At 45.8% G+C, this 27,778-nt stretch overlaps 1 protein-coding gene across 1 annotated transcript in view; it reads right to left on the minus strand.

Moving 5' to 3' along the window:
* Positions 1-27,778, minus strand: part of MCF2L2 (MCF.2 cell line derived transforming sequence-like 2) — a 232,733-nt gene that overhangs the window by 50,008 nt on the left and 154,947 nt on the right. Inside the window, exons 16-21 of the mRNA XM_090055259.1 lie at positions 17,839-17,905; positions 15,560-15,675; positions 12,859-12,928; positions 6,593-6,685; positions 5,933-6,025; positions 1,721-1,846 (exon numbers count right to left, since the gene is read on the minus strand). Of these exons, the coding sequence (XP_089911385.1) occupies positions 1,721-1,846; positions 5,933-6,025; positions 6,593-6,685; positions 12,859-12,928; positions 15,560-15,675; positions 17,839-17,905 (565 nt within the window). The remainder of the gene's footprint in view (positions 1-1,720; positions 1,847-5,932; positions 6,026-6,592; positions 6,686-12,858; positions 12,929-15,559; positions 15,676-17,838; positions 17,906-27,778) is intronic.

A 27,778-nucleotide genomic window follows, 5' to 3' on the forward strand; every position in this document is an offset into this window, starting at 1 on the left:
TTTTGTTTTGCATATTATATCCCTCTTTGAATGAAGATTCAAAAGTGTGTATTATATATATTATCCCTGTTAGAATAAGGTTCAGTACTGATATCTACTTGAAAATCCTTTCAATCGGCAAAGCAGAGAGATTACAGAATGCTGGATATGAGGAATTTAATAATTAACAAACTCAGTCAGAGGTAATTGTTCAGCTAATAAAAGCAAATACATTGGACATCCCCAAGCAATGGTAAATTTGAGTGCTCCACAAATTACTGATGGGACGAGGTAATTCCTGTTGCATTATTGATGTAAACGTGGCCTTTCAGCTCAAAGATACAGTAGAGTAATTAAAAACAATTCCCATTCTAACTGCTCAACAGTGACCTTGGAGTCTGTCAAGGGACAAAGTAAAATTCACCTTCGTTCAGTAAACCGTGTAGCACATGCAGCAAAAGCAGAAGCTTCACGGCCATTTGGCCAAGATGATATGCTGCAGATAAATCCTCTGGGCTTTGAAGGCTTAACTAGAATTAAGATTTAGTGCTGTTCCTCTGTACCCCGGGTGAGACAAGTAATAGATGTGCTGGCTAGGGTAACAAATGCACAGCACCCATGGACATCGTTATTGTTGCTCTGCCTCCTGCTCACCACAGGTACCTGGACCTTCATGGCTATAGCAGGGTTACAACTAAGATAATCCTGCTCCAAAAGCCTCATGACATGAGCTATGGGAGCCCTTCCATCAGGACCTATGACACACCGCTGAGCAAGTCTAATTCCACCCTGCGTTCAGCACTGCTGACACAGAGGTGTAGCTCACATCACAGTATCATCCACTGCTCTTCTCTATCAGACATGCACTTAACTGGTAAAATTATGAATGACAGAACGGTGGAAATTAGAATGGTTAAAAACATATTTGGCAACCTGGTCGAATGAGTTTAAATTAAACTCATCACACTTCCTTACAGTTCCTTAAATCAGATGAAATAATGTGTGTCTTTGGGGTCTACACATTTTAAATATTTCTAAATGGTGATCATATCCCCTGTCAATCTTCACTTCACTGAATGACACCCAATAACAGTCATGGTCTCAACCGGAGTTCTCTCTCATGTTTCAGTCATTTCCACCCTTCTTTAGTGATCCACTTCTCATTGTGGATTTTGTCCACAATGAGAAGCTAAGGGTGAGAAATTGTAGACGTAACTCAACTGATGTGAGTAGAGCCAGAGAAAGGATGCATCTGACCACTTCCTTGGGACTGCGGGTATTTTTGTTAATGTCCTGGAGGCAGATAAGCCTCCAGCTACATTGAGTTTCCATTGTCTTGTTTATATGTAAACCAGCTTTTCCCCAGTGATGACTAGCGGTCCAGTATGTTTCTCATCTGCACAGAATCATCTACAGCCTTCAGTGACTTCCTTATCTTGGACCAGCCAAGCCTACCTTATTCCATTTCCAAGTGTCAGGGTCAAGCTCCATGGTTCAGAGGAATACATCAGGTTGGCCTCCCTCTCTCTACATATTTTGTTTGAGTGAAGTTTTGACATTTAGGTTTGGTTACCGCAATATCTCATGGCATGGTTTTCTGTCAGGGCAGTTATTTGGGAAGGCTATCATTTAAGCAATCGGTAAGCCAGGTTTCTGCAATACGCAACGGTGGCAGGTGCAGCCAACTACAGTTGGTCAGAACATCACTGGTTGGGGCTAGGGTGCTGATAAATGATGTTACCTCATATCCCGTGATCGCTATCTGATGCATAGAGTCATTGACAGACTTGATGATATCAAGCATTGTGGCCAGAGCTTCTTCCAGTTCAGCAGTGCCTTCTGAATTCTTGCTACATTTCAGCATTTCCTAATTTGAAACAACAAACTTGGGTGAATGAAAAGAAGTCCCTAAAGTGCACCCTGAAAAATATCCTATAAATACATTTATCATAGGATAAGACCATCCTCCTCGAGCTACGTGTTGCACACACAGTACTAGCATAGAAGTAGATTCTCTTTACCATCAAAAACAGACCTTTTGGGGACATTTTTAGGTTTGACCAATTCATTTAAAATTAGTATGTACATCTTATTTTATTCCCTGAATAACGCAAGTCACAGAATTTGGCTGAATGATTTCTGCAGGGAAGATACAGAGGCATCTCTCAGATCACTTATTCTCTACCTCTGTCTCCAAGTGATCAATCTACAGGTGGAAATTTGAAATCTTTTTTTAGAAGACAGCCATTTGATAAAGGAGGCTTATTTTTAGTAAAAAAAATGCATTACATATATTTTAAAAATGGGTAGGAGCTCTTCTGGAGGGAATGAAACCTCTCCCTTAATTCCATCCTCTGTATGGGGAACAAAGGGAAAAGTCCCAGACCTGCCAGAAAGCAGATGGAAAAGGTCCAGAAAACAAACAAAGGGAAGACAATTAAAATCCCAAAGTTTGGAGTCTCTCCAGATACGAACCTGACTGGGATTCCAAATGTGCAGGCCCAACTACTGCTTAGAGTCCCCTACGGTGGTACGCAAGGACATCTTGTCTCACTGCTGCCTTTTATCCCCCACTCACTGGTCATCACTGAAGAGCTTGGAGGAACATTTTGGATCTGATTCTCCTCTCACTTGTTCATTCAGGTAGAAGGCAGGAGGAAAATCAGGACTTTTGGCATTTTGCTGGAGCCTGCCTCTCACCCACCCCTTGCTGCTGCCCTATGTTGTGGCCTGATTCAGATCTCACTCCAAACAGTTTTACAACAGTTCAATCCTGCTGCATTTAATCCAGTTACTCTCAATTTACACACATCTGTGTTTAGAATCGTTTGTCTTTGCTCCGGGTACCTAGAAAAGTTTAACAGACTGAGCATGAAATCAGACACGGACGGTTCAGCTCTGACGAGTCTTATTCTCCCCAAAGATGCTGAAACAGCTCAACCCTGCGGAGGTGTGGAGGAGATGAAATGGCAGAAGGTCTCGGAAGAGCCAGCCAGCACCACGCAGGCCCAGGTTGCTAAAGCACATTGGCACTACTGAAAGCAAGACAATAAACAGGTGTTGTCGAGTTTGTTGGCTCCTGCTTTTGCTGCTCCACAGATTCATTTATTAACCAGTTGGGTTGAAATACTGTTTGTTTGTTGTCAAGTACCAACATATAAAGCACACAGAAACAGCTTATTTTCAATTAGCTTTATAGGCCCTGATAGGTTCCCTGTTAATAGCTATTAACTGGGTACTTCCTCACGCACATAGCATTGCTATGACCACAGTGTTTGGCTGATTATAAACAAGCTGCATTTCGAAAACACAAAAAGACAATGCTACGGGGGAACAGGCATGGCAATGGCATCGGCACTAAACATTAGCACCTCTAACAGGTTCAGTTCTGCCTCTGAACTTGCCAACAGGAGGCCTAAGAACAGTACAGTCTGTGCACCGTATTTTCAAAAATAATCAGGAATCAGGATGCTAGCTGAACTCATGCTCTCCCTGTTAATTACTGTTTGCTACATGAAACAGATGTCCTAAGCATTCACCTGGTTTTCTAACAAACCCCAAATGTGGGCGAGGTTTAGAAAGCCTCCAGCATCACGGTTTCAGCCAATGTTAACTGAGCTATGGGTGAGTAATTGTTTTGTCAACTTTTGCACCTAACCAAGCAAAACTTGGCAAAGATGAGCCCATCCTGCAAAGTCGTGGGTTGAAATCTTCCCACATTTCAGTTCTCTGCTTTCAGATGCGGCTCCGCCCTAGGTTCGGCTGCATTTTATTTGGAATTGAGAATCGTGGGATTGGAAGGGGCCTTGGGGGCCGTCTGGCCTTGCCCCCTGCATGAATGCAGGAATGCAGCTCCTAAATCATCCCTGACCAACGCTTATCCAGTCTCCTCTTCACAGCCTCCAGCGAAGAGATGCCACAACCTCCCTGCGCAGTCCGTTTGGCTGCTTAACTGTTCTAACAGCCAGAAAGCCTTGCCTGAGATGTAATCTAATTTGCCCTTAAGGTTATTTAAAGCCACTGCTTTGTGTCCTGCCCTCTGGGGCAAGGGAGAAAAGTTGTTGTTCTCACTCTTCTTTACGGCAGCCTTTCAAATATTTGAAGGCAGCTGCTATGTCCCCTTCTAGCCGCCTTATCTCCAAGCTAAACACACCTAGGCTCTCTAGATTCACTCCCCTTTCCCCCTTCTACTTCAGGGGATTCAGTGAGCTGTCTCTGTGGTGCTCTCCAAATTCCTGATGTGTTAAATGCCTTTCCTAACATACTGGTAGGTGTGTACAGAACTGGCCTGACCTGTTTAGAGGTCCAGGGCTCTACTTGTTCTGCCTGAGAACTTTACTTTGATCTAATCTCACTTTGTTTACTGATATATTTTAAATTGCAATTAGAGCAGAGTTTATTAGTGCTCTTGCAGAGAACTTGAAAATTAATTTTAATCTCTCTCTCTCCCTCCCTTCAAGTGATATCACTTCCAGCAACTCGGAATAACGAAACCAAATTGATCTCTAGAGCAAAGAGATGTAATGCCAGTGGAGTCTGTGAAATTGCACCAGTGTTAAAGCTGGCGCATTTAGTGTATTGAGGCCTCTTCAGTCTAGGGGGTTTTGTAGGGTTCATCAGTATGATATTGAAGTGCTACATAAATAAATGAGGAGCCGGACCTTTAAATGATGAAAACCTGTACAATTTCTTTGATGTCAGTTGGTCAACGCCGATTTATACCAACTGAGATTGGGGCCCTAGATTTATGTGCTGCATTTCATAGTGCACTTTAGAACACAATGGGCACCTCTGCTCTGACGCGTGCTAATTAGCTGCTGAAGCACGTGAATTAGCAAGCATTGGAGCAGACTCAATCAAGTGTGCTGCAAGTCCGCTGGAGCATTCTAATTATCGTGCTCCAGCAGCCTCCACTTCATGTGTATTCAGTGGGTCCCCGTGCTTGAAAATAGTGGCAGGAGCACTTTAACTGAAGCTTGAGTTAAAGCCTCTCCACCACCGTTCTGAAGCTCGGGATGCTGAATACGCTGAATACACGTGATACTGATGGCACTTTAATTAGAGTGCCTCCCAGACCCACTCTAATTAAAGCACCTCTCCCTCCACCCTGGAGCATGTGTATAGACACTCAATACCATTATCAACAGTCAAAGTGCCTCAAAGCAATAAAGAAGTAATCCTTCCTAAACCCTGTAAGTTGGGTGAGTAAATATAATTATCCCTTTGTCTGAGTTGAGAAGATGGACACAGAAATGAAAACCACCATTTTGCTGCTTCAGTTTCTTGTTACTCATTTTGGACCTGAATGTTGATGGTATGGATCACTCCCAAGCCCAACTGATGTCTAACAGGAGCTTGAAATATTCAGGATTTCTCAAAATGAGATCTAATCTGCTCCAGATTGGGCCTTTCAAAATGGACCTGCCCATAGTAAGAGGATTCCTTTGGAAAATATTGTTTTGAGTAATTTATTCACAACTGGAAAAAAAAACATCAGGGGTCAAAGGCTTGGAAGGATGAAATTCCTTCATTCGTTGAGTTCTGCCATGGATTCCAGTGAAGCCAGGAGCAGGATGGGAAATTATGGCACAGAGTCCTATGCTCAGGCCATTAGACCATGCCTTGCTCTAATTAAATGGTTTGCAATATCTAATTAAAATGGGTACATTACAATCTATCATGGAAAACCATAACAGTAACTTTTTTCTTTTTAGTGCAATTGTAGTATTGAATCCAAAAACTGCATTTAAACAGAGTTCTTATTTGGATAGGCTTGTTTCTCTACCATGTTAATTTAATGTAGTGAGGTATTTGCTGATAGAGAACTAATTTCTTTCAGGCGCAGCCCTCTAAACAGGACACTGCTGCATAATGCCAAACTATGGAAAGAGAAGGCAATATTCTCCAGTAGTGCATTACCTTTCTATGCAGAATGTCTGTCAGACTTAATTACCTTTAAAAGCAGCTGGTACTTTGTGATTCTTTGAACCGGCTTTAAGAGATATGCGTCTAATGAGAGTTTATGATCCAATTTACGCTGGCATTCCTGTAAGATGAAAAAACAAACAGAGATAAAAACCACTGTAATTCTCAGAAACATAGCAAGGGTACAGAGACTTGAACTAAGGTTCAGACAATTAGAGGTTGAAGCACTGATTGATTCATCAAGATAACTTCCTGTTCGGCGTACACCAGACTTCACCATCCAATTCAGAAGTGGCATTTCCAGGCTGTGGAGAGTATGTAAACACCTTTGAATCAGAGTTAAAGTCTATGGACAGGCAAGACTCTGGTTCAAATCTTGCGACTTCTTTTGGTGAAATTTCAACAACTTGATCTTAGAAAATAGACCATGCCCTGGCCATTTTAATTACAAATTTGAACGAGTGCTGACAAGCAAAGAAATCCATCTATCCTTCCATCTGTCTGCCAACGGTGTTGTGTAAGACAGTGGGTTGAGTAGCTGAGTGCTTCCTTTAATTAAAAGATGAATACATTAAGATAAATATATTCCTCTATCTTTTAAAAATGACATAAATGCAGAAAGAGAGAACAGCCATGGAAGGAAAACAGGAGCTAATGGATTTGCACCGCCAGTCCATAACAACAGTACCTGAAAGAAGAGGTTGTCTGCACATTGCCTCCAGAGAGCTTCAGACCTTGGCTTATTCTGACAGTATTTTTCATATATTTGGAGATCCTCCTTCTACAGAGAAAAGAAAAATTTAAGCAACAGATGAAGAAAGAATGTACCCAGAGCCCACCTTTAGTTGTGTCTTCTTTCCTTCTTCTATCTCATCCATGCTCTCTTAAAGTGTGGTACCCAAAACTGGATGAAGTGCTCCAGATGAGGCCTCGCCAGTGCAGAACAGTGTGGAAGAATAACTTCCTATGACTTGCATACAACACTCCTGTCAATACATCCCCATAAGCAGTCGTGTAAATAGGCAAGGGGAGAGGAAGGCAAGTGGGGCACTAGCCCCTGGTGTTGACTATGAAACAATGCCAGACTCTCCACTCCCCCGTCCCCCAGGAGCTTTTACCATGGAAGAGGTAGCCCTGCACTGCTGGCAATAGGAGTTGGGTAGTACAGCCCTGCACCTGGCAGTACACCTTGGGGGCAGAGAGGGAGGAGGGTGATTGTAATAATGCTCCCCTTTCTCCAGGGAGTTTTTCTCACAGTAGGAGCAGCTCTGCACCCAGTGTCATATCTGGGGTTGGGGGGGTCAGCTCCCAGGTTGTACACACCACAAGGCTGCTGCCTCCAGACTCACTTTTTCTCTGCTGCTGCTGCCTGGACTCTGCACAGGGAAGGCAGCTACTATTGCTACTGCTACCACTTTTGTACCACAGCACCAATAAAATGGCAGCAGTAGCAGTAGCAGTTGCCTTCCCTGCGCAGAAAGCCTGGGCAGGTAAGACTTCCCTCCCCTGCCACAGCGGTCTGCATATGCCCCCCCTGCCCCCGGGTACTATAAGCTCGCTACACCTCTGCCTGTAAGCTATTACCTTTTTGGTTCATTGTAGCAGAGGGTAGAAACCACAGAACGGAGGGGACTAGGAAAGGGTAATTGAGCATTAAAACGCGCTTCTTACCTACAAAAAGCTAAGTGGACTGTGGGGGAGGGGGAAGGAAACTAAGGCGATGCTTAATTAAGAAAGCAGCTTTAGAGGGACATAAAAAAGTAGGGGTGCACTGATATATCCGTTGGCTATCGAATCGGCACTGATCAAAGGAGAAACGGCGTTATCAGCTATTGGCTTTTTTTGGTTGTTGTAGCTGATAATTATGGCTGTGTACCCGAAGCACCCTGGCGACCATAGTCTGGTCCCCGTGCTCTGCCACCAGTCCATGCCCATGGCAGACTATAGGTCCCAGAGAGCAACGGGAGGCAGAGGGGGCACTGGGGAGCGGTCACAAGGTGCTGCACTAAGCAACAAAGGGACTGTTACCTGCTCCGGCTGCTGCTGTCATGCCAATGCCATGCACGCAGCAGGTACCTGAGCACCAGGCCTGCCATGGAGACATTGGGCTGTGCACAGGCAGGGTAAGGCACTGCGACAGGGACATTCTGCTCCACCCAGCCCCTTTGCAAAAGTGGCTTCTTCCCAGCAGCCAAAGGAGCTCAGCTGTGGTGGGCCCACTGGTGCTGAGGCAGCGGCATGCTCCAGGGCTCCAAACACACCTGGCGCCACTGTCTGTGCAAGGGTTCACCCTGCCCACCTGGGACAGCAGCACAGGCTGCATGGGGAGCAGGTAGGAGCCATGGGTGAGGGGGGTGACGTACGTGGGAATAAAGCAGTCACCATTTTCCTAATTGAGGGCCAGAACGGGCAGGAGGCGTGCGTGCATGTGTGTGTGTGTGTGTGATAAATGCAAAACAGAAAAAAGATGTATTTATGTTAGTAGTTTAAAATGCCTTGCATTATTACTAAATATCAGTTATTGGCTCGGCATCAGCTGATACGGTTGGCTAATCATCGGCTATCGGTATTGCACAAGAAAATCTGTATCAGCGTACCCCCTAAAGGTTGTGTTTAAACTGCAGAAAAATGAGGGGACAACAACAATTAACTGACAGGTCACTTCCCCTCATGTAGCACCTTCCTGGGCAAAGCTAGAGCTCTGAATGTGCCAAGATCCAGCAAGCTCAGAGAAGTGTCCTGTGTCTTGAAAACAGAGGAATAGGTCTTCCTTGGGGAAAGAATTAGAGATGGGCCTTGCTTCTTATTCAGAACAGGACCTTCAGCACCAACACAGTTCTGGAGGGTGCAGATCCAAGGCTTCCTGCTACCCGCAAGTGCATTTCTACCACGTTCTCTGCCCCTGCATCCAGAGTGCTTTGCAATGCTATGGTGTGTTCCACTCAGGGACCTCAAAAAGCTTCACAAATATTTGTGCTGTTTCCAGAACACATATGCCCAACTCCATTAAATAGATTGGAACCTGATGAGTTTATAAATTTGAGGGTAGAAATTTGGCCTTTAGCGTATAGCTGAAAGGTTCAAGAATTGCCGCAAAGCTTTCACAAAGAGCTTAATTTCTTAAGTGCTCCGTCTCTCCACTGGCCAAGTCCTGCAGTCACCAATTCCTCTTAAATTTTCTTCTCTTTCCAGGCCTGGCAATATTAACACTAAAAGTGCTCAATCACACCAGGATCTGAGCAGGGTCCTGCAAAATGCTGACTACCTTCCACCTCTGCTCAATCTTCCTGGGGTCAGGCTCTCTTGATCGTTGCACGTGAACCAGTCACTAACACAGCTGGCTTTATATATGCATCCTAGCCTAGCACAGTGGCAATCCAGTCTTTTACCCTTGCGTGGGGCCTAAGTTTGCATGGTGGTAGGCAGCTCCGCACAGTGATTGCAGAGCATCCTCAACAGGCTTTGGGAAGAAACAGCTGTAGTGCATCATCCCAGAGCGTGCTGTCCCACTTGCAGCGGGTGCTGCCTTGTGGGATCAATCTGCCAAGCGCTCAGTGCTCTGGCCCTAATCTAGACAAGCACTTCAGCTCCTGCTTCACTTTAAGCACACAAGTGGTCCAATTTCACCCGGAAACCTCTGCTTTGCTAAACTGGTGCACTGGACAGACTACCACGGCTGATTAGGCTTTACCTGTTCTGCCGGAGAACTTCATTTTGATCTAATCTATTATGGGATGCCTGTCCAGACTCTCTCCAAGTGGACAGTACAGATGCTGTGGATGCGCCCACACCTTTGCAATGACACAAAAGCCGGTCTGTGGACACAAACCAAGCCATCTTGCTTGTAACCTGAATTAGAAGGTGCTGGTGTTTTTCACCAGTTACAAAAACAGGGCTGAAAGTCCAGGTGTGGTCAGACAGGGCCAAAGAGGCCGTTCTAACAAGGACTGCAGTTTACAACTATTCTCACTGGTCTTGATCGATCCCAGCATCACCTTGCCTGAAGAAGCATTCATCTCAGTGAGATCATGCCACCACCAATGCAGGAGAAAGGCAGCAGTGAATCAGCACGTTTTGGTGGCATTCAATCAAAACAACCATCGGTAAACACTTCATAGCCCAATGTTTTATTTGGGCTTTATTTGTCCACACAATGTCCTGCTAGCCCCATTGTGCAACTTCAGTAACAAAAGAGCGAGACTCACATCTATTCATGGACAAAGTGGAGGGATCCTATTATTTTAATGCAGCTAATGAACTGCAGACGTGCTTGAAAAGTTTGCTCGCTACATGAAAGAGCTGCACATAATCTGGTCTTTAATCCTGCCCCTCCTCCATGCGGTCAATGCAAGTTTTCCCACTGACTGCTGGGGATCAGGAACTGGTCCCATGAATTGTCTGAGAAACGGTTAAGAACTGAGACAGTGTTCATTTCCACCCAGAGTTGGTCTTTTCAACAGCAGGCCTTTCAACTTTTCCCCTGTGCCAAAGCAAACACAGTCGTAAAACTGGGGCTGAGTCAGAAGCCCTTGCTCAGTGGGAAGAAGTGAAAGGCTGCCAGCTCGCGGGGAACACAAACACACAACCGGGCTTTTGTTTGGGTCTCCCAGGCGCTGTCCATCAGAAACGGCACCTCGTCAGAGCTCACGCGGCTCCATCTAAAAACAGCGTGTTGGGGAAAGTCCTCGAATCAAAGGCAGTACTGTGCTGGTGAGCAGGTCTCAAGGGAGCAAGGCTTTGCTTTCTTAGCTCCTGGCTTGAATTATGGAGTGAAGCAAACGTCCGATTTAGCCTCTCATTCAAAGGGTGGTTTAACTGTTTTATATGACTGGTTCACAGAAGCTGCCAGACAGAGGAGACAAAAGGCCTGATTTCTATTCGCGTCCCTGCCCAGAGAAACTCCATGCATATCATGGATCTGGACTGGTGTAAGAAGGGGGAGAATCAAGGTCTATTTTAAATAGAGAAAGGCCTGCTCTACACAGTGTAAAGGCAGGGTCTGAGTACCCATAGGTCCACTTTAAATTGGTGGAAAAGATGGGTGCTCAGGGCTTTTGATAATCAAAATAGGTATGTTTCAACCATCTTAGTATTGATATAGTCCATCATAAAGAAATTCCTTCATGCACCAGGAAAATGCAGCTGCTTCTAGGGTGCAATGCAATGGACAGACCAATGTCAGAGAGCTGGAGACAGACAATGGAGCAAACCTTGTCTCTTATGAAAGACACCAAAGGATCTTTAATGACTATATAAAGAAGATGCCCTCCTGGCTTTTAAGGTCCCTACCAAAGGACCCGTATACTGTAAATGGTATAGAACTCATTTGGATCCAGTTAGGCAAAAACTTAACTCATGTGAGTAGTTCCTTTGACTTCAGTGGAAATACTTGCACAAACCAGGACTGCAGGCTCTAGTAAAGGATTGAGCCATTTGGCCCATTAAGAAGGAGAACTACTTTGGACAAGAAAAATTTTCAATTGTTTCCAATGCCTTTTTCTTTTCCGTCCCCCCACTATTTTTAATAAACTAGGAAGTTTTATGTCTAGCATGTTTTAATCTACTTAACTATTTTTTATTCTTCTTTAGAGGAGAAGCCAGGATTTTCCCATCACACACATTGTTTCTGATTACTGTGAAAGGCCATGCACGTTAGTTTTAACTATGCAATAAAAGGCAGTTAATGGTCTGTTAAAGCAAACATAATGGTCTGTTTGCTTCAAAAATATACTGTTTTATCACATGCCAATAGGCCAGACAGTCCTCCAGTAATCAAGAAAGCAGAAAACAGAACCAAAAAAGTGGCAACTGAGAACCACATACTGCTTGGAACAATAATAAGGATGCAGGGCTTGGGGGTACTGCAAAGTCTGGGGAGACTGGATATTACAAGTGCTTTGCAGAGAGAAGTCATTTTCTTAATGCATTCTGCACCTTAGTATATACCTCAGAGGCATATGTGGCTACAAGGGATACATTCTGCACTGCCCAATACAATAAAATAGCCCGGCCTTTTAGTTTTGGACCTTTCAGTAATGGGGCTGACTCCACAGGGTTAGACAGCTCATTACCAAGAAATGCAGGAAACCCTCTCTGATTCACTGGTGGGAAGATCTCCCACAGATTACCGCATGCTCTGAGCAAATAAAAGGTGGGTGCTGCCCTCATTTAGCTTTTAAAAGAGCAGGCTGAGGAGATGGGGTGCTTTCACTATGCGTGAGGGGGAGCTGGTCTCGTGACAGGGTCCCCTGCATGGTGCACAGCTCAGTTCCCTGGAGGTAGGTAAGGTGGGGCAGGGGTGGCCAACCTGCAGCACAAGTGCCACATGCGGCATGGGTGTCCTTCCTGCATGTGTGGCAAGCAACGGATCAGGAAGGCTGTACAGCAGCAGATCAGGCAGGAAGCAGACGGCAGCGCAGCAGGTCAGGCGAGGAGCACAGGGCTGGCATCAGAAAAGCAAAGCGGGAGACCAGGCAGAGAGCACAGAGCAGGAAGAAGTGCAGCAAAAATCAGGCAGGGGAAAGGCAACAGAGTGGCACCAGGGGAGGGTGTAGGGCTGATCTGTTGCACAGATTGCCCCCTTCCCCCAGGGAAGAGTATAGGTAAGGCCAGAGGATCTGCAGTGATATGGTCCTCTTCACCCGTGGCCGGATTATGCATGAGGTGAGCAGGGCTAGTTGATGTGAATGTAAGCCACTGCTAAGATAAAAGGATCCCTTCCTTTCACTGAAGCCAGTCACAAGACTAGTATCTAGATCACAGCGTTACTAATAGCATCCGCTTTTTTCAAACCGGGGTTTAATTTGGCAGCCTGTTCCCACATGAGTATTCCTCATTCACACACGCCATCCCATGGATATGAATGGGATGCCTCCTATGAGGATGGGCATGAGTAATTATGCAAGTGCTGTAGGAGAAGGTTCTTCATTTTGTACGCATGCAGCATGTACTTACTCTTTTTAAAAAGCATCGACCAAGCAGCTCAGGGTTTTCAACACAATTTTCCAGCTCCTTGAGGAAAATTCTGAGAAGAAAGGAAAGCAATTCATAAAAGACTGAGACATTTACATTATGTGTCGGTCATCATCTAAATCCAGAATTAGGTGCTAGGTTTGCTTTCACGTGGGATTAATGAGAAAGATCCTGGCCCTGATCCTGAATCCTGGAGAAAGGCATTACTGGAGAGCTGGGCTGGTGCTTCAAGTCCAGTGCCCAAATCAGCCAGGTATGGCACTGTGCTTTAATGTATCCATAACAGGACCTATCTGGGACCCATGGTTCCTGGGTTTCAGTCTCCACTTGGCAGCTCAGACTTCTGTTTCTAATTTGGGTCCACTGAGGTAGAAGGGCAGATTAGCAAGTGGGCAAAGGGATAAAGAGCGCACACTACTGAAGTCAACAGGTCAATTAATCATCTAACCCAGTTGCTCTATATGTGTGAGTTTGGGCCCTGACCCCAAGTCTGTTAAAGAGTCCTTCCATTGACTTCAAAGGTCTTTGCATCAGGCCTTTAACTGGGAAAGACACCAGGCTGAAAGGAAAAAGTAGGGTAGGGTGGCCATCATAGAGGGCAGGCTGGTTGTCTTCTTTTCGCTATTGATATGAAACTGGACGCCTTGAAGAGAAAAAGAGAGGGCATCAAGGCATTGGGTTTTGTATCAATAGAGGACAGAGTAGCAGAAAACCAGACTGTCCTCTATGATGGTCACCCTAAAGTAGGGTAAGGTGGCACCTACCCCCTCTACTCATGCTTACGGGAAGGATGAGCACCCCTCACCTAGTGCAACCTCAAGGAGCACATCTGTGATGGGCTGGCTTCAGCGATGATGCTCAAAGGCAACCAGCACGGTTTCATTAGGGGCAGGTCATGTCAGACCAACCCGATTGCCATTTATGATCAGGTCACAAAGGCAATGGATGCAGGTGTCACTGTGGACGTAGTCTTTCTAAACTTCAGCAAGGCCTTTGACACTGTCTCCCACGCCATCCTCATTAAAAAACTAGGTGACTGTGGCATTGATGCCTACACAGTCAGATGGATTGCAGATTGGCTCATGGGTCGTGCTCAGAGGGTGGTGGTGGACGGGTCATATTCAACCTGGGGGGAAGTGGGCAGCAGAGTCCCCCAGGGCTTGGTCCTTGGGCCTGCGCTGTTCAATTTCTTCATCAGCGATTTGGACGATGGGGTGAAATGCAACCTGTTTAAATTTGCTGATGATACCAAAATTTGGGGTGAGGTGAGCATGCTAGTAGGGAGGGAAAGATTGCAGCAAGATCTGGACAGGTTACAGGAGTGGGCTGACATAAACAGGATGCGTTTCAATACTGACAAGTGCAGGGTGCTGCACTTAAGCAGTAGAAACCAGCAGCACACTTATAGAATGGGAAACTCCCTTCTTGAGAGCATGGAGGCAGAAAGGGATCTTGGAGTCATTACTGACTCCAAGTTGAACATGGGCTGACAATGCGAGGTCACGGTTGGCAGGGCTAACCGACCCTTGTCGTGCATCCACAGGTGCATCTCAAGTAGAGCCAGGGAGGTGATCCTCCCCCTCTATGTGACACTGGTCAGGCCGCAGCTGGAGTACTGCGTCCAGTTCTGTGCGCCTCATTTCAGGAGGGATGTGGACAACATTGAAAGGGTCCAGAGGAGGCCACCCGCATGATCCGGGGACAACAGGGCAGACCCTACATTGAAAGACTGCGGGACCTAAACCTGTTCAGCCTTCACAAGAGAAGGCTGAGGGGGGACCTGGTGACTGTCTATAAACTCACTAGGGGGGACCAGAAGGGTTTGGGGGAGACACTGTTTCCCCAAGCACCCCCTGGCATGACAAGGAACAATGGACACAAATTATTGGAGAGTAGGTTTAGATTAGACATCCGCAAGAACTACTTCACAGTTAGAGATGCTAGAATCTGGAACCAACTTCCAAGGGAAGTGGTGCTGGCCCCTACCCTGGGGATCTTTAAGAAGAGGCTTGATGACTACCTGGCTGGACTCATTTGAGTCCAGTTTTTTTTCCTTCTCCCGCCCAGGCGGGGAGTCGGACTTGAAGATCTACAGGTCCTTTCCGACCCTACATCTATGATTCTATGAACCTCAGAAGGGGAAGAACCGCTATTTTAACACGATGGATAAAGCTGGACAACAAAGTTTTTTACCTGAGCAGTAGCCCTACTTTGGAAAAAGAGGAAAGACTTTGTTTTGTTCAACCCTCTCGTACATCTTCTGCCTGATTCACTTATTTAAAGAATTGCAGTGACTGGGAATAGGATGACATAAGAGGAAAAACTAAGCTGAATACCAGGGGGGAAAAAACTTCCTGCCAGCAGTAAAAAATGGGATTCTTGTCTGAGAAAGGACTGGAAGATTTGGTCCCATTATATTTCCCAGTGTTCTCAGGGAAGCAATAAAAGCCCAGTCACAAGGGACAAGACAATTGCTACTACAACGGTGCGAACCTACAAGGGCAGGGAGATGAATTAGGATCCACTGACAGATTCTATTAGAGACGCAAGACCAGGCAAGGGGAGGGCTACTCTTCCTGCCTGCTCACTCAAAGTAGTGATAAAACATTCAGTGTAAAGAGTATAAGAACTACTGTAGTATGTTATTAGAGCACGGACGGACTATGAGGTAGTAAACACGTGCCTGTTGTGAAATTCATAGATTTCAGGAAGGTTCCCAAAAAGAACTTCTTTTTTGTTCTGAAGAGCAGATGGGATCAGATGCATCAAGTCAGGATTGTCCATCTCTGAAGCATAGCCCTGTGGAGATTGAAAAAAGAAAAAAGGCTATTTTTACCAAGGAAGATAAACACTGTGCTGCATCCACTAAGATAAGGTCTTCAGTATGATGAGACTATAGCCAGCTATTGCTCATTATCACACAAACCTGCCTGCAAACTGCAAATCTGGTCTGTTCTTTATTTTTAAATCAGTAATTCTCAGCACGTTTAGATTCAGGACATGCTCCCTACCCTTTTTTTTTTTTTTTTAAATTTGGTGGCACCCCAGTTGAGAGCCAGGGTTGTACTGCTTCATCTTACCTCAGCAGTTCCCAGTCGGGTGTTGCTACAGACATCGAACATAGCCACCAGGTAAAAGTGCCCCAAGTACCTTGTGCACAGCCAGGCTGGGAAGGCCTATGGTATGAGCAAACATTCCTGCCTCCATTAGGGTTATCTGATAAACCTAAAGCAGGCAGGAACACCTCTTCTTGTTGCAACCCTTAGATTTCATAGACTTTGGGGCTGGAAGGGACCTCGCAAGATCATCGGATCGGAAGTCAGCAGAGGTCAAATGATCCCAGCAAGATAGGCATCCAAGTGTTTTTTGAAAGTATCCAGAGTAGGTGCTTGCTAACCCTTCTTGGTTCAACCCCACACAGTGTCTCCCAGAAAGACAGGCACATGGAGCAGGTGAAGCTGCCCCATGCACTTCTGTTTCTGGGAGTAATATGGGGGCCCAACACCCCTGAAAGGATCCTGTAGCACCCCGGGTGAGAATTATTGTTTTAAGTAAATAAAAGGCCAAAAAGAGCTGGATCGCAGTGTCTTCCCACAGTGTCACTTCTCTAGCGATCCCATCAGTGTCTGTTGATTCTAAGTTTTCACGGAGTTTCTAGCTCTTAGGATGGGGAAACTATGGTCCAGTCCCTTAATGGGTGGTGCCGAGTCTGCAGACCGAACGCTACAATGGTCTAAGAGTCCACATCTGGCTGCTCTGGGGGAATGGAAAGGACCAAGTATTGCAAAACTCCTGGAGTCCTCTGGTCACTGTACAGAAGGAGAGGTTAGTTTGTTCACACACTCATGAATGAATCAATAGGCTTGTCAGTCCCTCCTGGTCAAGTCAAATCATGCACTGCATCCAAAGAAGCCCTTCCACACAACATCCCGGGCACTGCTAGTGGGGACTGCTCACTGGCCATCTTTGCCTGCTGGCTTCATCAAACGTAGACACGTGGCAGCATGGACACTCAGGGGGACACCTCTGCCACAGTGCTCAAGCATGTTAGAGGCAGAGAACTGGTGGCTGATGGATGGGGGTGCCCCCTAGGATGGCCTCAGTGCTACATTTCCAGAGTTAGCCCAAGCAAGCCAGGTGTGTAGGATTTTCTCCACAGTGACCCTCCCAGGACATGGGGAGAAGTTAACTGATCTCAGATACAATCCTCTGAACTGCACACCACCACCTATCCTAATCAACACCCATCTTTATAGACAAGAATGTAAAGGTGTCCCTTGCCACACTTCCCCTGAAGACTGCCAAAGTCAGGCCACTTTGGACCAAAGAAAAGATTGACCTTTAAATGCCTAGCACCCCAATGGAGAAGAGCTTCTCTGAGAAGCCAGTAGATCTGACCCTATATGGACCCATGGGCCCAAGCACACATGCAGAGAACATACAAAGATACCAGCTGTTATTAAATGCCCATGGGCCGTATTGGCAGTAGTGGAATGGCTGTATAGTTGCTCTGCTGGCCACTTAGACACTGGGCTGGGAGGGTGGAGGATTACTTTTCCACAGCCATGCTCAGATTGTCTGCAGAAAAGCCACTTTCTTAAGTTTTGCACAATGAAGTTGAACGCCAGGTCACAGGAATCAGGGCAATACTGCTGATCGTGTTATGAGAAACCTGACCAGCTTCCCTGTTCTGTAGGCAGAACAGAAATGGAGTACAATGGTCACTTCCTAATCTAACTCCTGAGCTAAAATATGCAGGATATCCCTAACTGTCCACCGCTAGGTGAAATGCCTGATCACAGAAATACCATGTGTTCTAAGCAAGGAGAGGAGCTGACTGAACCCAGCACAGAAGCAGTATAAACCACAACTTTCATTCCGGGGATGGTGGGCTTCCTGCTCAATTGTTAACTGCCCAAAAGACAAACACTAGAAGTCTGGTAGCAGAAACTTCCACCTTACCTCTATTATACTTTGTAGTTCTTCTACATAAACCCGTTCGGTTTCTATCAGCTCATTTATTATGTGGCTAAAAACAAAAAGAGAGAGACAGACAGACACACAGAGACAGAGGATTCTGTTATTTAGTAATGATGCAACAAAATTGTAAAAAAAACACCCTTATTCCTTTTCTATTACTGCCTCAAGATTGAGACTCCACAAATGACCTGTGACACCAGTGAGGATCCTACCTTCATTCTTCAACACTTGCTTTGGCAGATGAACTTGAGCTGCGAAATATGTCTACCCATACAGTTACCCCATTAGCCAGCCCTCAGCTTCTAATTTGCTCGCCTCTATGGGTAGACTTCTTTGCAACTCAACTTTTATCTCCTGTGCTGCTTAAAACATTTCCAGATTATTTCTGTCACTTCTAAATCTATTAAGGTTCCATACTTAGAGAGGACTCTGTTTTCCAATGGTACAATACATTCGTTTCACTTCTGTGTTATCAGCTAAGCAGAACATCTCATTATACATCTTTTCTTTAATATGCAGTAGAAAAAGGCAGCAATAAAGTCGGATATAACATTCTTTTAATTCTTCTAAGTATGGGGAAGTTAGCGAAGTACTGATATGACAGATTTTGGACTCTTGATGTCCAATATTAATTCATTCTTCTTAGGTAGTCTGGAAATGGACATCTTGAAGATACCATTTATTTTACACATGTGCAAGTGTCTCTGCTTGGATGTGATGTAAGACACAGCCACTTATTGTTAGTTTCACAGATCCACATCCCAGCGTAATAACATATTCACAATGCATGAGCCCTTTGAACAGATGCTTCCTTGGTAGAGCTTCCAGAAGTTCAACAGAAGCTTATGAGCATTGTTAGGAAAAAGAAACAGTTCAAGCATTAGTGGTTTTAAGGTCCTGTGCTCAGGACCATGTTATTTTACCACTAAATAATCAGACGAGCAAAACCCAAATCAATGAGGGACGTGAGGCCAATAATCCCCAGCCTCCCCTGCTTTAGCTGGGCATGGAAGAGATGCAGACTGCCCCTGAGTCTCTTGCAGGCTTAGCACATATTGCAGAACGTATCCTCGTGCAAACCCTTGTGCACTGAAAACCCCTAACACCCGTTTATGGGAATGTAGAACCAGGCACATGTGCTTGGCTGGAAGAAATGTGTATTACAAAATGAAATGAGATCCTGTTCACCTGGTTTGCAGGGTGGAGGAAGCTAGGAGCACACTTTGCTGATCTCATTTTTGGAGTCCTCCTACACTGTCCTACAATTTCCCTGGGGCCTGTTCATTCAGGTCTTTCTACCCACGTCAGTCCTCTACCAGCAGATAACCCCTGGCATAAACAGCTCAGTGCCATTTAACCCTTCTCTGCATGCAGCCTGCTTGCTTAACTAAGACTAGCTCAGCCATTTAGAAGTTGCCAACCCAGCTTGCTGGTGGCTGGCCAGTGAAACAGAGCTAGACTCTCATCAGCCCCTGCAGGAATCATTATACTGGAAGAAGCACCAAAAACTTACACCCATGAGGATTTCCAAGAGGGGAGGTGGAAAACAAGCAGACGGCTGTTCAATAAGTACCTCAAGTCTCCTAACAGAAGCAATATTACCACTACAAAGCTTAACTCTCCTTTGAGGTACCTTTCTCGTTGTTACCCACCCTGAGCAGCCATATGACCAGTGCTGTAGCCCTTTACAAGCTACAGCACATTTCCCTTGATAGGAAGTGCCTTCAAAAGGCGCTCTTAATTTAATCTGCCAATGTTTTATAAATTGCCCATTCAAAAACAAAATCCAGTTTCTGATAGATTCCCCCTTTAAATAGCAAGTCCTGATCACTCTGATGCACAAAATAATCTTCTACAAAAAAAAAAAAAGTGTTGTTTTTTCTATATAAGGATACCTTTCAAGAAGGAAAAAATAACTAGGATGCAAATTCACCAGTCAGCTCCACAAAGGCAAAGATTGCCACACAGAGCATAAATTGCTATGCAGAGGCAAAAGGGAGATTAGCTAAGCCCTGATCATGCAAATCACTCACACGTGTTTATGGTTACAGTTGCGAGTCATCCCCATCCAAAGCCCCTTGCATTACTCATATCTGTAAGGTCAAGTATGGAGCCAGGGCTCATACGAAATAATCATCATAGGAATAACAGAAAATTACTGTTTGCCCAGTGCAGAAGCCCTGACTGGAAGCTTAACCTGCAAACGCTTAGCTGGTTTGCTTGAAACTTGCTCAGTACGTCAAGTTTTTCCATTGTTCTCTATAGGTTTCCAGAATGAATTATCAAACCAACTAGAGTTGTATTAGCATCAAGTGCAGTCTAGACCAGGGGCTGGCAACATTTTTGGGCACAGTGCCAAAAATACCCACAACCTTGATTTTTTTTAAGATGCTGGCATGCCAGGGGTGGATGGCAGGGGAGTCACAAGGGGCCCAATCCTTGGGGTGGCAGTGCAGCCCCAGCCCCTTTCCCACTGTCTACCCCAAGGCATGCATGCCAACCAAAATGCCCTTCTGTGCCGCAGTCTGGCACCCATGCCAGGGGTTGCCTGCCCCTGGTCTAGACCATTGGGTCTGGAACCTTTCGGGCCAATGGACCTTAACATTTCTCAGAGACAACCCTGAATAGAGAGGTGATTAGTCATGTTAATCTGAAGGCAGGTACAAAGTAGCACCAGCTGGTCACCAAGGTGCTACCTTGTCCTTACTTCTCACAGACAACTAGAAACTCTATCAAACTGCTGTTGAAAATGCTATAAACATTTACAGCATTGGGGCCTGATACAAGCCACTGACCAGACTGTTCCTCAGCCCACGGTCATAGACAGTCATAGCCTCATGTTACACAAAAGCTTGGTACACACCACAGAAATATTAGCGATGCTGGCAGTGCTAGGTTTTGTCTGCACTGACACCGGTAGGTTTTTTGCAACATAACTAATGTATGAGCGCTATCTTACTGTCACTCCTGAGTGAAGACAAGACATCTGAAACGCCCAGGAAGGTAACTAAGGCTTACCCTACAATGCAGTTCTTCCCACTTAGCTGTGGCAGGCTGGGGGTATAAAAAAAAATCATGCCCTGAGCTGATGCATCTCTGCCAACAAAAGCCCCATCTATCACTGGAGAGAAGTGGGAAGCTCTGTAGGCAGGAAAATCCTTTCTACCGTCTACCACCTTGTACTCATCTCTACTAGAGGGTTCACCAACACAGCTGTGGTAGCAGCAGCATTGCAGAGGAACACTCTATGAGTCAGTACTATAACCCCTGCCTAGGGCTGACTTTTCTTAGTTTGCCTTACAGTAAAGTGCTTTTTTCCACTATGTTTCACAGTAAAATACCCAATGCATCCTAGCTAGCTGTCATTTGAAACACCACCTTTTTGTCCCCAGCAACATATTTGCTGTCCAAATTCTATGCACCGTGTTGCTTATCCCAACTCTGAGTATACTTAGATCGTAGTTATGGATCATGCCAATACACCTGCATTAGGTCTCTCAACACTGCAAGCATTGGGAGAACTGAACCACTATTTGCATTACTAAACCATTTCTGCAGAATTTCACCCGTGCAGGGAAGGTGACTACTTGTTTGCAGAATATCTGTGCAAAAAGAACAAAAAAAACCCACACCATCAGTCTCATCACTCAGGTTGTCCAAAAAACAAATCTGGATTTCCCCCTCCCTTCCCCGCCTCCCCAAATAACTGAGCAACCTAATCAATGCAACAGCTTTGTTACTGTCTCAAAGGAGATAAGCACAAGATGTAGCCCAGCAAATCACTTCCAGCTGCACTGAATTTCCAGGGGAAAATTGGTATTTAAATAAGACAACTCATTATTCACACCTGATCAGATACTGGAACTTGTTCCTGTGCCTTTCTACCTCATTTCTGATTCTGAAAAAAAAAGTGTCAGCAGGTTTATGGCATGGACTGATCTATTTTGCATGCCATGTTTTGAGAAAAGTGCTACACTGTGATACCTGTAACATTGAAGTGTTTACACTGAAGTGCTGATGTTGGGTGCTGTTTGCTTACTATTGCTGGTATTGAGTTTTAAAAAAATACACACAGGAATGGAGGTAAGTAGAGCAAAAAATGGGAACCATGACACAGGAACAGAAAATGGGAACTATGACCCATCATGCTACATATGTTGTGGGTTTTCTGCCCCCAAATTCTGCAGCGGGTGAGGAGCAATAGGTCACTTCTGTTTATCTTCTCTGTTGCCTATGTAGTAGTTGCAGGGCACTCCTCTGGTTGCCATGTGCTGAGATTGTAGATCCCACACCTCCATTTAAAACATCCCAACTTAAAACAGCGATACTATAGTTGTTGGGAGTGATCACTGTTGAGGGCTGCAGTACGTCTTTCTAACTGGCCCCCTATCCATATTTCCATAAGTGCATTCCCTGTTTGACTTGAACCACGCACTCTGCCAGAGGCTGTTGCTTCTGGTATCAAATTTTCCCTTAACACATGCTCAGACAACTACAATGCCCTTCAAGAGGTGCCGTCCATGCTGTTCAGATGTGGTTTTTGGACGGAAGAGGGCTTTAAGAATAGTGATTTGTTTTGCCTCCTGATTGCGACGGATAGGGAAGTTCCCAGTTTTACAACTCTTCTTTTACCAATGCCTAGACTTACGACACATGGCTGCTTTGCTAGCTTGTTCATTTTGCTATCATTTGCAATGCTAAAAATACACAATGCAGATAGTGTGCCTCCAGTTCCTTCAAACAATTACTAAAGGCAAGTGCAAAGTGAAACAAGAATTAGAGGGCTAGAGATAATGCCTGCCCTTCAGCATGGTAGTTAGAGCACAGGGCTGGGAAGCCAACCAGAGGTAGGTACAGCTCCATTTGGGGGAGGGGAGAGCTTAACACCTAGATATCTGCCTCCTGGGTAAGGTCCTGAACCACACAGCTCTCAGGACTAAAACATGAGAGGACAGGCATACGAAAAGCCCCAGCCTGAATTGACTCAATCTTTGCAGGTTTAACCCAGGCTTGTTCAACATACAGCCCAGGGGCTGTCATGAGACCCTCCAAGCTGTTTTCTGAGGCCTGAGGTGCTGCAATGGGAAATGGAAATAAACACTGTACTTTCATTTTGTGTGAGGGGGGTGATGTGATACCACTTCCTGTGAGGTCTTTGAATATGGCTCGCTGGCCCACTGGGTGATAAAAAGTTCTGCCCCCACATTCAAAAAGGTTGGACTCCCCTGGTTTAACCTACAGGGATTGAACCAATTTGCAAGTGGATAGACACTCATTTTTAATTCCAGAAATGCTGACACTTGCCTGCAGTGGCTCAGGCCAGAAGCCCTGGGGTGCTAGAACAGCCCTCCCTTCCCTTCTCTAGTGCTGAGTATGACTGAGGACACATTGAAACCCCACCTTGGCCTGAAGGGTTCAGAGGGTGGGAGAAGAGGGAGAGTGGCCAGACCCCCATGGTGGGGGAAGAGGAGGAGGGGGAGAGCTCTGCCTGGTGCAGCAGTTCCCTGACAGCTGGGAGCAATCCAGGCACACAGCTCTGCTGCCTGGCCCCAGGGTGGGACTCTTCTCCTCCACCTCTTCCCTCTTTCCTGCCATGGAGTGGGGAGGGGGGCTCTGCGTGGTGCTGCCAGCCCTGAAGGGGGACTCTTCCCCCTCCTCCTGCAGTCCTGCCACAGGGTGGGGAGAGGGGCTCTGTAGGGTACTGGAGGGGGACTCTTTCCCCTCCTCCTCCCCCCTGCCGCCATGCGGTTGGGAGGGGGACTTTGCATGCTGTTGCCTGGCCTAGCCCAGCCTGGGCCCAGGGAGCAGCTGTTGCTGAGCTGCAGCTGCTGGGGATGGCCCTGCATGGCTGGGCCGGCCCACCGGAGTGGGTCCCTCCTCAGTAGCTGCATCTCAGTGATGGGGAAGCTGAGCCCTGTCAGTGAGAGCAGCCCGACCAGCATGCACAGGCAGTGGCTGGCTGAGGAGCAGGCTACCCAAGGGAGCTCAGAGGTGCCAGTGTGCCTGGAGCCCAGCAGCCACCTGCTACGGGGCCTCACTGCGGACCCACAAGCCCCCATGGCACCCCTGGCCTCCAGCACTGCACATAGCCCCCCTCCCCACCCCATTAGCTTTAATAGGACCATACCAAGATGGCTGCAGTCCCTGCTGGTGGGATAGGGAAGGGAGGTGGGGAATAAACCTCCTCCTGGGCCCCCTGACAGAGGCTGCTGTTCTTTCCCCTTCCCTCGCTGAGGCAGGGGTGGGGGCATGGTCAGACGCTGTCCTGGCATGGCCCCGTTAAGGCAAAGGGGGCATGGAGGAATTTCCTCCCTCCGTGCCTCTGCCCCAGGGACCACAGCTGGGGTCTGCCAGCCTCGGCTGCTCCCTCTGCCTCCACCGCTCACCTACAGGTAGGGAGACCCCGGCTGCAGTGACGGTGGGAGAGGAGAAGGAAGGCGCAAAGAGCACAACTCAGCCCAGGGCTGCAGAGCATGCTGGGATGCTGGAGGACTCTGGTTTAACTTAAACCAGGAAGGGGTCTGGGGCAGAAGTTCCATAAATCAGTTTGACCCAAATCACTTAAGTCTGATACTACATTCAACCAGGTTTATCTTAAACCAGTTTTGGCCATTTTGAAACTGGTTTATGTGCACTGGACTTACATTTTGTTACAGATTTAAACCAGTTTCCGATCACTTAAACTGGTTTATGTGCAACTTCTGTCCCTAGCTGAGACAGTCCTTCTCTGACAGTAGCAAAAAACTTTTGGGCAGGTCAGTTTCTAAGAATAAACGAAAAGTGACTACACCTTATGGAGGCGAAGGGTCTAGCAGTCCAAGTGCTTTGCTATGGATTCACAGGCATGAGTCTAAGCCTTGCTCCAGATTCCTGCTAAAGGCTATCCCTAGGCAACCCAGCAGGGAGAGGTTACTTGGCCATCAAACAGGAAAACAAAAGGTTGCTGGCTATGACACAAGCCACTTCATACCCTGGTATGCAGTTGGCTATAGATACTATTGCTGTCTTACCCCCACAAACCCACTGAGCTACTTGAATAATGCACAAGTAATGTTGTGCTAATTAAAAAGATCACTGTACAACTAGGACAAGACTTGGCACAGTCACTACTGATGAGCTAAATGTATTTACATAGTGAAGCTGATTTACCTGCCAGCAGGACATAGATTTTCCATACATTGTTTGCCCTCGTGTGGACAAGGCCTGAGCGTGAACTCAAGGCAGACACTTAAATTTACAGCTGAATCTGAAAAGCAAATTATTGGTCTGCAGGTTTCCTAGTAACCCTGCCATAGACAAACAAGAGCAGGGTGCCTTTCAAAGGCACAAAACCTTCCAAGAAGAGAACAGAAGCCTTTTGGATACGTCACCGTCTACCCTGCTATAAACAATTAGGCAGCTGGTGGATTTAAAAGCTTGACTTTTGGATGAGCTCAGCTGGAACCCTGGCTCTGACTTATTAATTTGCTTCTAACCTTGTTTGGACAGAGATGTCCATGCAGAACATTGAAAAATATCATTCCTGATTTGGAGAAAGTATCTTCTTAGTGCAAGATCTGCTGGGATTCCTAAGATACCTTCATTACAGTTAATGGACTCTTGCAGACTCTGATGGGTAGCCCTTTAATAAGATCTGTTTTCATTATTTAGAAATAATGTTATGAGTGCAACCTATGGAAATGTATTATCAATAGTAGCTGCTTTTATCTTCAAAGTATTCTGCAAGCCTTATCTCAGTACAACGTCTATGGATATTAAAGTCACTTTTATTACTTCGGCCCTGCAGATCATGGAATGGAAGCAAAGCAGCAGCCTTGGGCAGAACATAAGTAAAATGTAGGAGCTTCTGGCCTCTAGTTAGATGGTCAGCACAAGACCATGGCTCTGCATGTCAACAGCAATTGTTTTCCAGCCCGTTCTCCCACCCCTGCTGCCAAGCTCAGGTAACAAGGTTTGATGAAAGGAGGTTCTGCAAAAGCCAGATATGCCTCCTGTCCCCTTCCTAGGTCTTCTGCAACTCCAAAATACAATCGCCCTGACCCACTCTGCCCACCTGAAGGTGCATGTGGATTCTGCTCCCAGTACTGCCTTGGGTTGTCAGGGTACTCTAGGAGCAGGGCAAATGGTAATCAATCAACAACTTTCCACTCATCCTCAAACCTCCAATTGATTTTGCAAAATCTTATGATGTCACTATTTGTTTGAAAAAAAAAGTGTTATTTTCATTTGTATTACATCATTGTCAGCAGGGGTTTGGGCTACCTTGTGCAAGGCACAGTTCAAACTTGCAGTGAAAACAACCTTCTAAAATGATGGCTTCTCTGTATTTGAATTGCATTTGTCTTGCTGTATTCCTTTAAAAAACCCCACCTCTGCAACATACATTTATTCTTAATAGGTCAAGCACATTTCTAACAAGGACATTAAAGTGATTAAAGCAGATCTTTTTCTTCCAGTCTCAGGAAAGCAAAATTACATTACAGAATAAATTTCCTCTTTGCCCTTTGGCAAGCCCAAGTAAACAGGTTTGGTACAGGATGAGTTTTTTCTTTCTCTAGGACTGTATCCTAGGATATATCCATAGCAGCACTATGTTGAACATAAAAGGATACTTTGTGCTATTTAATCCTGATATCACAATACTCTTATGAAGTTCTGAACAAGGTAACAACCTAAGCAGTTCAGAAAATATTGGTTCATGGGAGGGAAGGGGTAGACAGTTTAAAGAAGACGTCTTGCACTGAGATTGTGTGTGCACGCAGGACACCGACAAATACATGTTAGTGGAGAAATCCAGTCCCAGTTACAGGAGACTTAGTGACACGAGGTGTTTTGGCTGCATGGAAAGTGAGCGGTGATGTCATCTGACTTGCACCCGCCCGGTCAGGATGGACTATTCTGTCTCTTCCAAGACGCGATGAGGTAGTGAGAGTTGTAATTCAAGACCTGCCACAGAAATGTCACATTCAGGAAGAATGTGCTGCACTTACTGATGAGGCCCTTGTCAGTCTGCCAGCAAGTAGCTGCTTTAGTTGTTCTTTTCCTTTTTTGCCTGGTCTCAAACAAACATGGCTTGGCAATCTGGAAAGGCTAGATGCAGAGAGAGCACCACGCCCTGTTATCAGGCAGAAAGTTAAAGGGTCAAACCTAAGCCGTTTCCAAATGACAAAGACACTGCAGTAGTCAAAGCCACCCCAGATAAGAGAACAAACCCAAAGTGGGATGATCTCATTGTCTTCCTAAGGATTAGAAAAAAAGGTATCCCCCCAGTTGGGTGTGTGTTTAAAAGGATAGGAATTGGCCCAAAGGCTTAAGCAGAACCCATGGTGAAAGACTAAAAGACCCTAAATGGAAAAAAAAAAAAAGAAGATAAGCAAAAAGAAGGCAGATCAGATCAGTGGAGCAATGGCTTACCATCATCAGCACCAAGGGGCTGATCTCTAAATTCCCTTGGATTCTACGAAAAACCTGACTCTACTGGAACAAGGGACATCCCAAATTTATTTGCAGCCCTGAGCAATCTTTCCAGCCTTGGCCGAGTCTCTTAACCTCCGCAGCGTGCTTCACTTGCTCCATCTGCACTTCCTGAATGCGTCCAAGTCTGCAGCTCCCAAAAGGCAGAAGTCCTGCTGTCTGCAGAGGCTGCCTGTGGGCACTTGGCTGGTGAGGCTGACTGTACAGGCTATGTGTAAATACTTGCAATTCTTAGGTAATGAAAGATGCAACATAGGTCAAGGCTGAACGTCTTTAAAAATGCTGCCCTTTAGCTTTTTGTTCTATGCCGACATTACCAGGAAAAGATGCATAAAGCCATACACCTCTGGGAAATGCCCTTATCCAACACCTTTGATCTGTTCACTCTGATAAAAGAGATCTTTTTAAAGGAAACAACTGTGGCATAGACAAATGTAAAGAACAAGAT

Source organism: Crocodylus siamensis, chromosome 6, assembly GCF_052110815.1.
Source record: "Crocodylus siamensis isolate JL-2025a chromosome 6, ASM5211081v1, whole genome shotgun sequence".
In the NCBI taxonomy this organism is placed as follows: domain Eukaryota; kingdom Metazoa; phylum Chordata; order Crocodylia; family Crocodylidae; genus Crocodylus; species Crocodylus siamensis.